Source organism: Salvelinus sp. IW2-2015, linkage group LG19 (assembly GCF_002910315.2).
Source record: "Salvelinus sp. IW2-2015 linkage group LG19, ASM291031v2, whole genome shotgun sequence".
Lineage (NCBI taxonomy): Eukaryota > Metazoa > Chordata > Actinopteri > Salmoniformes > Salmonidae > Salvelinus > Salvelinus sp. IW2-2015.
In genome coordinates this window covers 23952481-23970585 of record NC_036859.1, presented here as the reverse complement: position 1 = coordinate 23970585, position 18105 = coordinate 23952481, and the positions used below count along the sequence as shown (strand labels likewise).

The window sequence follows — 18105 nt, the reverse complement described above, 5'->3', positions numbered from 1 at the left end:
ATAGGACTTGGTGACACCTGTCGATGACACTCCGAATACAGTCCTGTGTGTGGTTTTTCACTGCGAAGGAACGTCTTGGTGGTGTGGTTTTAATCACTGGAAGACAGTCTTGGTGTGGTTTTATCACTGTGAAGGACAGGTCTTGGTATGGTTTTATCACTGTGAAGAACATGTCTTGGTGTGGTTTTATCACTGCGAAGGGAAGAACAGGTCTTGGTGTGGTTTTATCACTGTGAAGAACAGGTCTTGGTGTGGTTTTATCATTGTGAAGAACAGGTCTTGGTGTGGTTTTATCATTGTGAAGAACAGGTCTTGGTATGGTTTTATCACTGTGAAGGACAGGTCTTGGTGTGGTTTTATCACTGTGAAGAACATGTCTTGGTGTGGTTTAATCACGGCGAAGAACAGGTCTTGGTATGGTTTTATCACTGAAGAACAGGTCTTGGTGTGGTTTTATCACTGTGAAGGACAGGTCTTGGTGTGGTTTTATCATTGTGAAGAACAGGTCTTGGCGTGGTTTTATCACTGTGAAGAACATGTCTTGGGGTGGTTTTATCGCTGTGAAGGACAGGTCTTGGTGTGGTTTTATCGCTGTGAAAGACAGGTCTTGTTGTGGTTTTATAACTGAAGGTCTTAGTGTGGTTTTATAACTTATATATTTATACTGTAGTTATTACATTAGGACCTATACATGTAGATCTCTCTGTTGCACCTGTCCATAGTTTTGCTGTCTTTGCAAAAAGATGGTTTGGGATGAGTCATTTATGTATGCTTAGCTTGCTTAAGAAGGAAAAGCACATTTGCATAAAATGTTCAATCAGTCAAGTAGGATCACACACACACAAACACARATAGACAATGTATTCTATCCTAACAAAGGAGAACCGTGGAAGGCAGATGTTCCACAATTTAGTGCCAATTTATGATCATTTCCYTTTATTTATGATTAATATAAAACCATAAAGATTCTGCTAGTACAAGCGCATACTGTGATTTCCTTAGAAGTGCCTGAAGTTGGCTTCCAACCCCTCTCAGTAAAACAACAGACTCTAGGTGCTCTGAGACGAGTAGGAAAAGAGGCATCAGATGTTGATGCCCGTTGAAAACCTGCTGGAGCACCACACAAACAAAAGAGGATGCTCTGCTCTGTWCCAGCTCCTACTCTGATTAGCTAAAGGGGAGTAGGGAACCAACACATCACCATGGCAACTGGCGGAACAGGGAACAAAACTAAATTGGCCCATTACCCAGCTGTGTCCTAGCATGTCTTCATCCAACATGTCGCAGACTGATTCAGATTGCTGTGTGACTCCTCACAGCTACAGGTGTAAGCTCTTAACTTGACCTAGCTATCTGTATATTTTCACAGCAAAATAATCCTACAGCAACATGATTTTAACYTTTAGTKRATAATGTTGCTTGATTGGTGGTTAGGCTATTAGCTGGCCAAAAGTAGGCTACATGAAAAGTGCAATACTGTTCATATAACCGTGTGTTAGTGTGGGTTTTCAGTGAATTCATGTAAATGACAAAGCTCATCTGCACTTCCTGCAATGCAGGAAAATTCTCAGCAATTAAAGAGTGATTCAATTAAGATCTGTAGTAGGTTTTGGTCTCTGATAACAAGAAAGCATGTTTGTCTCTACCAGCTCTAAATTTACTAACGCTTATACTGATTAGATACATTTAAAAAAGGGAGGAACCACAGCTTCTCTTCATTTCCCATATAGAATCAAGCACTTAGTAACACTAGCCTGCTAGGGCGGAGGTGGAGGTAAGATGGCGGACTGAACACAGCGGTGCAGATTGCTACAAGATAWAATCGTAATATTCAATATCTGTAAGTTAGACTAAATATTAGCACTTTTTATACTCGTGGATAATAACCTTCAGTCTGTACAACAACACATATCAAATCATAAGGCTAGAGAAATGTATCGACAAATATTATGAAAACAAGCAACACCCAAACATGACGGAGAGTAAACAAGGAGAACCAATCTCCAAAAGAAAACGCGACTCCCCGACGGACACAGACGATTTATGCTTTTGACCACCGGGACTGGTAAGGGTGGAAAGCGATCTGGTAAAGTCGATAAATGACAAACTGGGCATACTTGAATTAGTCAGTAAAGATATAAAGGAGTTGAAGGCGAGCCTCGAGTTGAATGACGAAAAAGCTGCGACAATGGAGAAAGAAACAATCAAGCTGAAAGGGACATTAATGAACTTAAAAAGGATAACATCTTTCTGAGAGAAGCCTTATATACAAACTAGATCTATGAGAGAAAATCTGGTACTTACTGGTATTCAAGAAAATGAAGGCAAAGTTTTTGAAAATGTGTTGATGGAGTTCCTTCTTACAGCGCCTCTGAACCCACGCGAAGCTGTCAATCAAATCCAACTCGAATGTGTACACCGTTTCTGACAGAGAGGACAGAGATATGAGCYCCAAAACGTTGCCAAATTTGCTTTCTTTAAAGATAAAATAATGGTCAAATGCCTGGGTAAAAGACTTGCTGGCACAAGAATAGACATGAATGATCAGTTCCCAAAGGAAATTGCAGACTGGGGCAAAGTRCTGTACCCAATCTTCAAGGAGAATAGATTAAAAGGGAAATGTGTAGCTCTCGTAATCTATAAACTTGATATTGATAACCAAATGTTTCAAGACACAAAGACTACTCCATGTGTAACGGCGTTCCTCCTCCTCTTCATCCGAAGAGGAGGAGCAGGGATTAAACCAAAATGCAGCGTCTTGATATGACATGATTTATTTTAAGTAANCATGTCTTCATCCAACATGTCGCAGACTGATTCAGATTGCTGTGTGACTCCTCACAGCTACAGGTGTAAGCTCTTAACTTGACCTAGCTATCTGTATATTTTCACAGCAAAATAATCCTACAGCAACATGATTTTAACYTTTAGTKRATAATGTTGCTTGATTGGTGGTTAGGCTATTAGCTGGCCAAAAGTAGGCTACATGAAAAGTGCAATACTGTTCATATAACCGTGTGTTAGTGTGGGTTTTCAGTGAATTCATGTAAATGACAAAGCTCATCTGCACTTCCTGCAATGCAGGAAAATTCTCAGCAATTAAAGAGTGATTCAATTAAGATCTGTAGTAGGTTTTGGTCTCTGATAACAAGAAAGCATGTTTGTCTCTACCAGCTCTAAATTTACTAACGCTTATACTGATTAGATACATTTAAAAAAGGGAGGAACCACAGCTTCTCTTCATTTCCCATATAGAATCAAGCACTTAGTAACACTAGCCTGCTAGGGCGGAGGTGGAGGTAAGATGGCGGACTGAACACAGCGGTGCAGATTGCTACAAGATAWAATCGTAATATTCAATATCTGTAAGTTAGACTAAATATTAGCACTTTTTATACTCGTGGATAATAACCTTCAGTCTGTACAACAACACATATCAAATCATAAGGCTAGAGAAATGTATCGACAAATATTATGAAAACAAGCAACACCCAAACATGACGGAGAGTAAACAAGGAGAACCAATCTCCAAAAGAAAACGCGACTCCCCGACGGACACAGACGATTTATGCTTTTGACCACCGGGACTGGTAAGGGTGGAAAGCGATCTGGTAAAGTCGATAAATGACAAACTGGGCATACTTGAATTAGTCAGTAAAGATATAAAGGAGTTGAAGGCGAGCCTCGAGTTGAATGACGAAAAAGCTGCGACAATGGAGAAAGAAACAATCAAGCTGAAAGGGACATTAATGAACTTAAAAAGGATAACATCTTTCTGAGAGAAGCCTTATATACAAACTAGATCTATGAGAGAAAATCTGGTACTTACTGGTATTCAAGAAAATGAAGGCAAAGTTTTTGAAAATGTGTTGATGGAGTTCCTTCTTACAGCGCCTCTGAACCCACGCGAAGCTGTCAATCAAATCCAACTCGAATGTGTACACCGTTTCTGACAGAGAGGACAGAGATATGAGCYCCAAAACGTTGCCAAATTTGCTTTCTTTAAAGATAAAATAATGGTCAAATGCCTGGGTAAAAGACTTGCTGGCACAAGAATAGACATGAATGATCAGTTCCCAAAGGAAATTGCAGACTGGGGCAAAGTRCTGTACCCAATCTTCAAGGAGAATAGATTAAAAGGGAAATGTGTAGCTCTCGTAATCTATAAACTTGATATTGATAACCAAATGTTTCAAGACACAAAGACTACTCCATGTGTAACGGCGTTCCTCCTCCTCTTCATCCGAAGAGGAGGAGCAGGGATTAAACCAAAATGCAGCGTCTTGATATGACATGATTTATTTTAAGTAAAGACGAAAACACGAACTTCACTTGAAACTAAACAAAACAACAAACGGAGTAGACGAACCTGAACATAAGCACTTACATGACACGATGAACTCACGAACAGGAAAATGACTACACAAAACGACGAATGAACGAAACAGTCCCGTATGGTGCAAACAAACACAGACACAGGAGACAACCACCCACGACAAACAAAGTGAAAACACCTACCTTAATATGATTCTCAATCAGAGGAGATGAAAACCACCTGCCTCTAATTGAGAACCATATCAGGTACCCAAAACCAACATAGAAACAGAAAACATAGACTGCCCACCCAAACTCACGTCCTGACCAACTAACACATACAAAAACTAACAGAAAACAGGTCAGGAACGTGACACCATGGCTATTTTAAATAGTACAAAAGTTCCCATAGAGTCGTCGAATAATGGAACACCTAATACTAGCCATGGTAGGGATTGTAATAAGAAATATATATAGAAAAGCAATAAAATTCAACAATTGTTAAAGAAATAAACTACAACTACACTATACCATTCTAGATAGGGAATGTTGGAAAATAATTAGTATTAGACTTCCCTTTTTATAGTATTTTTATAAATTCATAAYACATTATTAGAAGAAAGGATAATTAGCTCTTCAAATACATCTTCAAATACAAGGAACTGGAACACAAAAGTACTCAATCAACATTGTAGAGATTAAACACAGCAAACAGAGGACATAGTATGTGGGTATGTGCAGATGTATTGTGATGGAAGGTGGGGTGTATGTTTTTGTGTTTGGAAAAGTGTGGAGTTAAGTGAGTGAAAAAGAAAAACGGTTGCAAATCCCAGAGCCCATATGTGTTTGTAAGCAGGGGTTGTGAGAGAGAGCTTTCAACTGTGCAGATATGGGATATAGATTTTTAAATAAATAATAAATATTATTTATTGTCCTATCATGATGGAACGGTCCCCAAACCTATACCCTGGACAGCCACKTGAGCAACCCATACACTAAAGAGAAGTCCTTATCTGTTTTATGGGCCTACTATAAATAGCCTATACGTAGTCAAATCAGAAAGATGAATGCGGTCAGAGACCTACTAAAGCAGCACCGCCCCCTCAAGATTCTGAGCCTGCCTGGCAGGGTTGGTCCTACAATGCTCTCCCCTGATGAGCATTGTAGGACCAACTGATGGGAGAGCATAATATACAAGGAAATTCTCAAAGCTACTAATGAGAACCTTGATGACCTTGTACCTATACGGTGGGAATTCCGGTGGGGTGCCACCACCCAGGTAGTGGCAGTGCTGGCAACACTAGCTGCAGGTCACACTCAGACAATCAGAGAGGGGGCATATTATTGTAGCCCTGGTGGCCCAAAATAATCAAAGGTCTTACTGCACAGAGATGCTTGGGAAAATGGTCACAACGGGGGTCCAGCGTGTGTGTGTTTCAGGGAAAGGGGGTATATCTGATCTCCATCACCTAGGACCTGACAATGGTTAATAAAATATCCCACATCTGTTGAGAGAATGCAGAGAGTGTGCAAAGCTGTCATCAAGGCAAAGGGTGGCTACTTTGAAGAATATKAAATATCAAATATATTTTGATTTGTTTAACACTTTTTTGGTTACTACATGATTCCATATGTGTTATTTCATAGTTTTGATGTCTTCACTATTATTCTACAATGTAGAAAATAGTAAAAATACAGAAAAACGCTTGAATGAGTAGGTGTCCAAACTTTTGACTGGTACTGTATATATCATATATATACACACTACCATTCAAAAGTTTGGGGTCACTTAGAAATGTCCTTCTTTTTAAAAGAAAAGCAATTTTTTTGTACATTAAAATAACATCAAATTGATCAGAAATACAGTGTAGACATTGTTAATGTTYTAAATTACTATTGTAGCTGGAAATGGCTGATTTTTAATGGAATATCTACATAGGCGTACAGAGGCACATTATCAGCAACCATCACTCCTGTGTTCCAATTGCACGTTGTGTTAGCTAATCCAAGTTTATCATTTTAAAAGGCTAAATGATCATTAGAAAACCCTTTTGCAATTATGTTAGCACAGCTGAAAACTGTTGTTCTGATTAAGAAAGCAATAAAACTGGCCTTCTTTGACTAGATGAGTATCTGGAGCATCAGCATTTGTGGGTTTGATTACAGCTCAAAATGTCCAGAAACAAATAACTTTCTTCTGAAACTCATCAGTCTATTCTTGTTCTGAGAAATGAAGGCTATTCCATGCGAAAATTGCAAAGAAACTGAAGACTCGTACAACACTACTCCCTTCACAGAACACCGCAAACTGGCTCTAAACAGAATAGAAAGAGGAGTGGGAGGCTCCGGTGCACAACTGACCAAGAGGACCGGTACATTAGAGTGTCTAATTTGAGAAACAGATGCCTCACAAGTCCTCAACTGGCAGCTTCATTATAATAGTACCCGCAAAAAACAGTCTCAACATCAACAGTGAAGAGGCGACTGCCTTCTAGGCAGAGTTGCAAAGAAAAAGCCATATCTCAGACTGGCCAATAAAAAGAAAAGATTAAGATGGGCAAAAGAACACGACACTGGACAGAGGAAGATTGGAAAAAAGTGTTATGGACAGAATCTAAGTTTGAGGTGTTCGGATCACAAAGAAGAACATTCGTGAGACGCAGAAAAAAATAAAAGATGCTAGAGGAGTGCTTGACGCCATCTGTCAAGCATGTGGAGGCAAGTGATGGTCTTGGGGTGTTTTGGTGGTGGTAAAGTGGGAGATTTGGACAGGGTAAAAGGGATCTTGAAGAAGGAAGGCTTACATCCATTTGCAACGCCATGCCATACCCTGTGGACGGCGCTTAATTGGAGCAATTTCCTCCTACAACAGGACAATGACCCAAAGCACGAGCTGCCAAACTATGCAATAACTATTTAGGGAAGAAGCAGTCAGCTGGTATTCTGTCGATAATGGAGTGGCCAGCACAGTCACCGGATCTCAACCCTATTGAGCTGTTGTGGGAGCAGCTTGACCGTATGGTARGTAAGAAGTGCCCATCAAGCCAATCCAATTTGTGGGAGGTGCTTCAGGAAGCATGGGGTGAAATCTCTTCAGATTACCTCAACAAATTGACAACTAGAATGCCAAAGGTCTGCAAGGCTGATTCTTTGACGAAGCAAAGTTTGAAGGACACAATTATTATTTCAATTAAAAATCATTATTTATAACCTTGTCAACTTCTTGACTATATTTCCTATTCATTTTGCAACTAATTTCATGTATGTTTTCATGGAAAACAAGGACATTTCTAAGTGACCCCAAGCTTTTGAATGGTAGTGTGTGTGTGTATATATATATATATATATATATATATATATATATATATATATATAAATACACATTTTTTTCTTCTTTTCACAAATAACATAATACATAGGCTATATTGAGACAATAACTGTTTTATTCTGCCCCTCCTGCTTAGGCTACTGTAATGCTCTTGCTGTCACATTAAATGTTCTGTTATGAGAATTGTCATGCCAGCTCTGTGGTAAATGTGGTTGCTTGGATGCACTGCTCATTAATGGGAAAATGCTTCAATGGCCACAGATGTAATGCTTTGTATTTAGCATGGAAAGCCTTCCGTTACGAATACCCACCTCTGAAATCATCATGAACCGAACATATTTGTTTAATCATTTACTATAGAGAGCCACCACAGCAGCAGACTCAAGCTGTTTTCCTGGCTGCTTTGTGTTGAGTGRGGCTACTCTGCTGTGGGATGTGGGTAGGGGAGCTAGAAAAGAGCCCATGTCTGCATCCGTTATGGGCCCTGATCGAAAGTAGTGTACTATATAGGGAATACGGAATAGGGTGCCTTTTGGGACGCAACCCATATCTCTACACTGAAGCCTAATGACTTGGAACAAGATATTTTACCGGGCCGGCCCCTGAGGGCCAACCAGAGCCTGACCAGACTAGAGCCATACAGAGTCCCTCTTTTCCCAGACCACTCAACCAGATTGATTACTCTGGCCTCCCCCGGCACAATCTGACATGTTTATTAACACGGTCTACATACCAAATGGCACTCTCTTCCCTAAATAGTGCCCTTCTTTTGACCATACCCCAGGCTGGACTCTGGTCAAAAGTAGTGCACTATATAGAGAAAGAATATTGTGCCCTTTGGGATACAGACACTGAGCTGGATGGGAAATAAAAGTCCTCCTACTCTGGCAGCAGCTAGCATCACCATGGTCCATTAACTCACAGCCTCCCTCTCAGAGAACCTTCTATTAGCTATAGCATCACTCACAGTTGATTAGCTGCATCGACTGATGCCGTGCATGGCTTTGGTCTACCACACACTGGAGGAACACCTGAAGTGTAGTGCAATGCAGAGATCTTTTTTTCTATTTAGGTTTGAAGCATCATCTTTTTTTTGTACGAGACAATCAGAATTCAGTGCACTTATCCACTTCCTGATCATTCATTTATTGGTTTACCCTTATCATTTTTGATGATATCGTATAGATAGATGGATTGGTCAAGTTGCATCCTATTGAATTGGTTGAATATGGGAGTTGTTTACAGTTGCTCCAGCTGTACAGACCAGTGTAGCACAGCAAAACATGACCACTTGACCACTTATAAGCAGACATAATACATCAGGGACAATCCAACAAGGCATTTCTAGATTCCAACCAACGAGCATCTCCACAATCATAATGCCACCACTCCCATGACAAAGGCCTTTAAATTCTCGTTGGCTGTAATCCACGCCGTAAATCAAGTGGAAGGGAGGGGGCTCTGAAGTACAGCTCCAGATACAAGGACGAAGATGGATGAGAGAGAAGCTGTTCCTGACTTAAATATGYACGGCGATACTGTAATTATGAGTAATAATTCAAATGTTGCCATAACTAGAGTACAGTATAGCAAACAGAAGATATGAAAAGGGGCTCCAAAGATGCAAGCCTGATACAACTGATGCTTTACTGAATGACATTTGATAGGATARAGTAGATTATTCTATGCTATGTTTTGTGAAAATAGATTGGATTAAATTAGATTAAATCATTTGTCAGAAATTGTCAAAAACATGAAAGTCGTCTTCCTGGTCGTACAAAACATACATTACACAATATTGACAATACATGCACTATAATAAAATGTGTCATTGCACAAGTAGAAGTGCTAAGTGCATACAGTAGGTTTCAGTCTCTTATCTCTCAGGGACTACAGAAGAAAATTAGCTAGCTAGCAAAATCTGATGCAATGGCATGTTGTACATGGTCCCTGACAAATAAACGAATAAATAAACAAATGTTTCCATTATAGAACAGAGGTGGTGACAGAGAGTGAATGGTTGTTACAGGCAGTAGAGAGACTGATTTGACGCCATAGAGCCAGGCCACTCTCAACTGCCTAGTGAAGACTGGGCATTTACCATGGAGGATTGCAATTATGCAACTCCATCAGAGGTGCATCCTCTAAGCCCTTTTTTTTATCAGCAGATGTCACAAAGGGCTTTTACGGAAACCCCAGCCTAAAACCCCAAAGAGCAAGCAATGCATGGTGGCTAGGAAAAACTCACAAGAAATGCAGGAACCTAGGAAGAAACCTAGAGAGGAACCAGGCTATGTGGGGTGGCCAGTCCTCTTCTGGCTGGCTATTAAATATAGATKGTTTTTCAAGATGTTCAAARGTTCATAGATGACCAGCAGGGTCAAATAATAATCACAGTGGTCATAGAGGGTGCAACAGTTCAGCACCAGGTCATAGCCGACAGGTCATAGCCGAGCATTCAGAGATGAAGACAGAGAGAGCGAGAGGGGTCCTACTGTAGCCCTATTAATAAGCTGGTAGCACAGATCATTCATCAGTGCTTCAGGGTGTGTTCATTGTCATAGTCAATGTAAGCTACATGTAGCCTAATGAAAATAATGATATAGAAACTTGTATTTAAATTAAATGTAGATATTCAACAACAAATGCTGTTTGTCGAGCGCATCTTTTACATCATGTCATTGTTTGCCTCGTTGCTCAAGTGGTTTGCAAGTGATTTCCATTTTTTTAATGGWTGTCAAATCGCTTGGATCATCTTTTTCACTGTGCTCATCACTGTCTCTCCTGTGCAGCCATTTAATACATCATACATGCACTCTCTCTCCGCAACTWTCCCTGACAGTTCATTTGGCCTTGGCCTATTTTACATTCAGCAAATTAGCAAGAGCAAGCCTGCTTCTCTCCACGAAAAGGCTATTAGGCCTAGTATGAAATTTAAAAAATAATAATACATCTGCTATAGTTTTTGTAGCCTATAGCTTATCCTGGGATTTCAGGAGAAGAGGAATAGCGGAGAGGCTTGTGTCTGTAGCCTATAGCCTATTGCGCATGGGGAATAGCTGGAAGAGAGGCTAGAGTTGTGTAGCCAAAGAAGCTAAATATTAGCTAACTATTAGGCCACTCATTAGCTAAATATTAGGGCTATAAATACAGTATTTACCTGTCAAATATTTTTTATMAACAGATTATGAAATGGCAGGTCTGTGCGTTCCTCCAGGCTGCACTCTGCAGCAGTTGGGCATGCAAATCTGCACTATTGATTAGGCCTACGTTTTTAGACAATAACATAATTCTACCTAGGCTACAACAACATTGTTATCAAGTGGGCAAACAATTATTGGCTAGGTCTGTAAACCGCAGTGATGTAGGCTCATTGGATTATTAGGATCCCCATTAGCTGTGACGATTGCAGCAGCTACTCTTCCTGGGGTCCACAAAAAACCTGAAACATGACATAATCCAGATCATTAATGGACAAGAACAGTTTAAGAACAGAACTATGTGCATTTAAAACGCCACACCTTGCTGGTGGGCTAAGTGCTGTGTGTAWATTGACTATGCAAAAATTAGGAATTTAACACATTAATGCTTCTTCTAAAAACAAAAAGTGATGCAGTCAGTCTCTCCTTTACATTTAGCCAAGAGAGGCTGGCATGCATAGTATTGATATTAACTCTCTGATTACGGTGAAGAGCAAGACAATAACCGCTCAAACATCCTGTTTTGAATGCTTCATGCCGATATAACTGCATAAAATGAAATACAATTMTATTTATTACGTGCCGAATACAGCTGTGTAGACTTTACCGTGAAATGCTTGCTTAAGAGTCCTTCCCAATGATGCAAAAAAATAAACAACAGGAATACATAAAACTGGAGCTATATGCAGGGAGTACCATACAGCCTCAGCCTGATTATCCAACCATTTGGATCCGTTATGGGTCTGTTCTCGACAGTTTACAAGGTCCAGAAAGGTACATTAMCAGGCTACTCATATGGTGTATTTTGARCACATCATCTCTCCCCCCCTTTAACATTATCCAACCAGGGGCGTTTTTAACCAAACGGAAGCAAACAGAGCAAAATAAAAGTTTCTAAAAGACAACTTTCGGTAGGTCCCTCCCCGTTTCCGTTTAAGAAACGCTTTGCAACAGAATTTGCGTAATGAATACGCCCCAGTTCTTTTGGTTTCTGTATTTTACATTCAGCAAACAAGAGGAAGCTGTAGTAGTAAATACAATGCTCTAAATAGGTGTACAYCAAGCTGTTGTAGGCCTAGTCTAGCTTTTCCTGGGACTTCAAGAGCTAAACAGTCATTATTAGGAATAATATGAAATATCAGGCAGCCTAGAAAAAGGAAGAGAACATCTTGTAGGCAWACAGATAGTACGGCCATCRACATGGACTGTTGTCCTCCCCATTCGGTAGCAACTCCTCCAACACCAGATTTAATCCATTCACTTTTTTCCCCATTGAGGAACCATCTCCTTTCGACTCAAAAATTCCATTGAACGTTTATAGACTKTCTTCAGCAGACAGAGACTGCAAATAAACCCCTAAATTATTGTGAAGATAACTTTTTTTTCACGAGCTATGTAATTGTGCGACGCCATGCTTGTTGTTGCAATAAATCACAGAGGTTTTTGGTGCTTTCAAGACAACTGGGAACTCAAAAGAAAAATGTATGTCAAATCATGACGTCAGTGATCTTCAAGTCGGAAAGTCGGAGCTCTAGAAAGATGCTTGAGTTTCCGACTTTGAATTCCGAGTTGGATGACGGTTCAAAACGATTTTCCCAGTTGGGGCTATAGAGTTCCCAGTTATCTTGAACGCACTGAAGTCAGAATAATGACATTTCCTAATTCCCAGTTGTTTTGAACGTGGCATTTCTAACACTGTTCTTGTTGAAGGAAAAAGGAAACCGCACACTGCTCTTGATAGTATCACTGATATTTAATAAGCMTACGTATCGGCCTCACGGCCTTCGTCAGAGCTTTTGTGATTWAAAAAAATTTGCACCCTTATGTAGACCTGGCCTACCCACATCCATTCTTGTTGCAGGCTAGCTTCCCATTTCATCACTASAAGCGCTATTTGATTAGCCAGATACGCTACACGCCCACATTCTGGATATGCCAAGCACAAAGAGGGACTGATCAAATACTGATATTTAATCGATTACAAATTACATGAACCTCCCCTGGASTAAATTGCTTTAAAAAATCACAACAACAAAAAAGCGTCCAGTCCCTTACCAACATGGACCATTGCCAACATGTCTGCATTGCCCCATTTGAATTGGATCTCACTCAACGATGGAAGTGATATTTGTGAGCTAAAAACAATGATGAATTCAAAGATTTTGCAATGCAGTGTTACTCTACTGTCTCACATTATGCTGTTGTGCAGTATTATGACAAAGTCTGCGTCCCAAATGGCAGCCATAGGGCTTTGGTCAAAAGTAGTGCACTATACTGTATATAGGGAATAGGGTGCCAATTGGGATGTATACACACCAATAAGTGCTGGCTTTCTAATCTTGTCTAGATAGTGGGTTGTTGAAATATGAATCGTGCTGTATTTGTTCCACAGAGTGCATCACCCCAGAGCCCATTGGTCACAGTAGAGCTCAGGGGCCCAGTTGCATAAAACATCTTAAGTTAATTTRCCCCTTATCTTTTCCCTTGGTTTCCTTAACTTTAACAATGGAAGGTGCACAATCCATGGCTACAAAGCTAGCTGGCTAGTTAGCGATAGCTACTCTGTAAACTAGCTTGACATACTAGAAAGTAATAAAACAAGTTGAGAAAAAGTAACTACAAAAACATGGTTGTTTATCTTCTGAAGCAATTTGTTCATCCTGTTTATCCTGTTCTATTTTGCTATCTCATAAAACTAAAGCGAGATCTTTTTGATGGAGACTTTTAGTCAGTGAATCAGGCCGTCTCCACGGTAACCAGTTACTCTTTCTGCCATACATGCCTTCAAACTACCGTAAAACCACTTYAGTATGATTTCCTTACATAAGGAAATATTTGAGGGGCTCTATGCAACATTCCTTAAACAATTCCCTTAGGTAAGGGGAAATGATTCCTTAAGGGAAACATTTAAGATGTTTTATGCAACTGGGCCCAGGCCCGCTGATATGGAGAGAAGGCTAGATGAACCTTCACTGATAACGTCTCTCTATTGATGAGCTGGTGCTTATCATCATGCTGATAGCATCCCCTCTAWAGTGAGAAGCATTATCTCCCATTGAAGAATATCTAAATCTCTGACAAACGCTGCTGTAGCAAGGTTGGTACTGAAGGGAGAATGTTGTGCTTCTTGGTGAGAAGCTTTTATCAAAATAAATACTTTTAAAAAAGGCAACTCATAATAATGAATTGTATCAAAGTATTTTTATTGGTACCTAACATTATTACTGTTTGTAGACTCTGGGTGGGGAACATGAAAGGCAGACTTTAGTAGTGGTCCTTTGTAGCTCAATAGGTAGAGCATGGGGTAGTGGGTTCAATTCRTGGGACCACCCATACCTAAAAAGTATGCATGCATGACTGTAGGTCGCTTTGGATAAATGGCATATACTGTATATTACCATACTATACATTATGTTCCTGACTCTCTTTGTCGTTCTTTCCCCAGATGGAATGTTCGGGAGGTGTCAATCCACACCCGTTCCGGTAGCAGAGGTGTATACGTATGATGTGTCTCCATCTGTGGTTCAGCGCTTCAGGACTCTACTGCAGAAACTCACCCACAGAGGTAAGTACAGTACACCAACGCTACCACTACAGTTTCTGCTGCTGCTGCCATCACTATCATCCACCCCTGAGTCATTAGAGTATGTCAATGTAACGTTGCCTGGCTACCCAGAGTCCTTGCTCCGGCCAAACACTACACAACACTCACGGATGTTTGTTTCTTCTCCGCAATGAGTCAGGATCTGAGTACCTCCCCGACACCTTCACCGAATGCAAACACATTCTGGACCGTCTGATTGGTCCAGAAACCGATGGGTTGGGCCAGCGCCAGAACATACATTGGTAAAGCGGCAGTTTGAACGCTTTGATACAGTGACGGTCGGTGCCGTTTAYGATGAGGGAGGAAGATTTATTTTTATGAGCATGGCTTTATTTCTGTTACAGCATATTGGATGACTGTTGGATCACCCAGCTCAATGTAACATCGATAGGTTTAAAACGAAAGTTTATAACGTTGGTGCACATGTCGAGAGACAAATTGGAGTAATCAAGGTGACAGACAGTGACACATTCAATACCACCTTGCACACTCTTGCCTGCATCTAACTGATCTAGGGTGTAATCATTACAAACAGTTGCAGAAATRRGTTTCTATTGGACAAATTCAGGTAGGTCTATCCCCGTTTCGTTCCGTTTGCTTCCGTTTAGGAAAAGTTTTTCAACAGAATTGGTGGAATGAATACACCCGTGATCAAATCAAATCACATTTTTTGGGTCGCATTCATATGTTTAGCAGATGTTATTGCGGTTGTAGCGAAATGCTTGTGTTCCTAACGCCAACAGTGCAGTAGTATCTAGCAATTCACAACAATACACACAAATCTAAAAGTAAATGAATGGAATTAAGAAATATATAAATATTAGGACGAGCAATGTGGCATTGACTAAAATACAGTATATACATATCAAATCAAAAATCGAATCAAATCAAACTTTATTTGTCACATGCGCCGAATACAACAAGTGTAGACTTTACCGTGAAATGCTTAGTTACAAGCCCTTAAGCAACAGTGCAGTTCAAGAAGAGTTAAGAAAATATTTACCAAGTAGACTAAAGTAAAAAAATATAATAAAAAGTAACACAATAGGAATAACAATAACGAGGCTATATACAGGGGGTACGGTACCGAGTCAGTGTGCGGGGGTACAGGTTAGTTGAGGTAATTTGTACATGTAGGTAGGGGTGAAGTGACTATGCATGGATAATAAACAGCAAGTAGCAGCAGTGTACAAAAAGGGGGGGGGGGTCAATGTAAATAGTTCGGTGGCGATTTTATTAATGTTCAGCAGTCCTTATGGCTTGGGGGTAGAAGCTGAGCCTTTTGGTCCTAGACTTGGCGCCCCGGTACCATTTGCCGTGCGGTAGCAGAGAAAACACTTTATAACTTGGGTGACTGGAGTCTCCTTAKTGTCAGATGCCGAGCAGTTGCCACACCAGGCGGTGATGCAACCGGTCGGGATGCTCTCGATGGTGCAGCTGTAGAACKTTTTGAGGATCTGGGGACCCATGCCAAATATTTAGTCTCCTGAGGGGAAAAAGGTGTTGTCGTGCCCTCTTCACGACTGTCTTGGTATGTTTGGACCATGATAGTTCGTTGGTCCAAACTCGACCCGCTCCACTACAGCCCTGTTGATGTTAATGGGGGCCTGTTCGGCCCTCCTTTTCCTATGGTCCACGATCAGCTCCTTTGTCTTGCTCACATTGAGGGAGAGGTTGTTGTCCTGGCACCACACTGCCAGTTCTCTGACCTCCTCCCCATCGGCCATCTCATCGTTGTCGGTGATCAGACCTACTACCACTGTTGTGTCGTCAGCAAACTTAATGATGGTGTTGGAGTCGTGTTTGGCCACGCAGTTGTGGGTGAACAGGGAGTACAGGAGGGGACTAAGTACACACCCCTCAGGGGCACCAGTGTTAAGGATCAGCGTGGCAGACGTGTTGTGGCCTACTCTTACCACCTGGGGGCAGCCCGTCAGGAAGTCCAGGATCCAGTTGCAGAGGGAGGTGTTTAGTCCCAGAGTCCTTAGCTTAGTGATGAGCTTCGTGGGCACTATGGTGTTGAACGCTGAGCTGTAGTCAATGAACAGCATTCTCACATAGGTGTTCCTTTTGTCCAGGTGGGAAAGGGCAGTGTGGAGTGCGATTGAGATTGCGTCATCTGTGGATATGTTGGGGTGGTATGCGAATTGGAGTGGGTCTAGGGTGTACGGTAGGATGCTGTTGATGTGAGCCATGACCAGCCTTTCAAAGCACTTCATGGCACCCGATGTGAGTGCTACGGGGCGGTAATCATTTAGTCAGGTTTCCTTRGCTTCCTTGGGCACAGGGACTATGGTGGTCTGTTTGAAACATGTAGGTATTACAGACTCGGGAAGGGAGAGGTTGAAAATGTCAGTGAAGACACTTGACAGTTGGTATGCTTTGAGAACACATCCTGGTAATCCGTCTGGGCCCAGCGGCTTTGTGAATGTTGACCTGTTTAAAGGTTTTGTTCTCATCGGCTAACGAGAGTGTTATCACACAGTCATTCAGAACAACTGGTGCTCCTGTGCATGCTTCAGTGTTGCTTGCCTCGAATCGAGCATAAAAGGCATTTAAAAGGCTCGTCTCGTAGGTTCTCGTCACTGGGCAGCTCGTGTCTGGATTTCCCTTTGTAGTCCGTAATAGTTTTCAAGCCCTGCCACATCCGACGAGCATCAGAGCAGGTATAGTAGGATTCAATCTTAATCCTGTATTGACGCTTTACTTGTTTGATGGTTCGTCTGAGGGCATAGCGGGATTTCTTATAAGCGTCCAGATTAGTCTCCCGCTCCTTGAAAGCAGACCACTTCCGTATTGAGTGAGTCACTGGTACTTCCTGCTTTAGTTTTTGCTTGTAAGCAGGAATCAGGAGGATAGAATTATGGTCAGATTTACCAAATGGTTGGCGGGGGAGAGCTTTGTATGCATCTCTGTGTGTGGAGTAAAGTAGTTTTAGGATTTTTTRCCCTCTGGTTGCACATGTGACATGCTGGTAAAAATTTGGTAAAACTGATTTATGCTCGCCTGCATTAAAACTTCTTAGGGCTAGGTGTCCCGTCAGCGGCAACAACAACAACAAGTTGTCGTCGACAACTTCCGGTGAAATTGGAGGGCGCGCAATTCAAATAAATAATCATAGAAATTATGGATTTTAAACATCTAGGTACATACAAGTTTCTTATATCGGTTAAAATGTCGGTTATATCGGTTAAAATGCAGACTCAATAGCCTTGGTTTCTCAAATGAGGGAAAGAAGAGAGATGCGCCAGCCCACCTGTAAGCATGCGCGCTCCAGCAGGTATATCTCTCTGAGTCACCCAAAGCCAATTCTCTTTTTGGGCGCCTCTTCCTTCAGTTCTCTGCTGCCAATGACTGAACAGAAACTACAAAATTCTGAAACTCGGAAACATTATCTCCTCACAGAATTAAAGCCACTCAACCCAGCTGCTTAGACGCAGCTCACAGAATCTAACTACACCTGTACATAAGCCCAATCATACATAATTCTCAGCCCAAACATACACATCCATCTCCATTCTGTATTTATGCTATTTCGCTCCACTTCATTGCACCACCTTTATTTCATATTCTCTACTTTGCACTTCTTCACTGGCAATCTACCTATTCCAGTGTTTTAGACTTGCTATATTGTATTTTAACACTTCGCCACCATGGCT

At 41.2% G+C, this 18105-nt stretch overlaps 1 protein-coding gene across 4 annotated transcripts in view; it reads left to right on the top strand.

Annotated features, from left to right (window-relative positions):
• LOC111979770 (receptor-type tyrosine-protein phosphatase N2) overlaps positions 1-18105 on the top strand; it is a 189051-nt gene that overhangs the window by 22465 nt on the left and 148481 nt on the right. For all 4 annotated transcript variants that reach the window (XM_070448912.1, XM_024010465.2, XM_024010463.2 and 1 more), the window contains exon 3: positions 14288-14407. In XM_070448912.1, the coding sequence (XP_070305013.1) occupies positions 14293-14407 (115 nt within the window). In that variant the 5' untranslated portion in view covers positions 14288-14292. The remainder of the gene's footprint in view (positions 1-14287; positions 14408-18105) is intronic.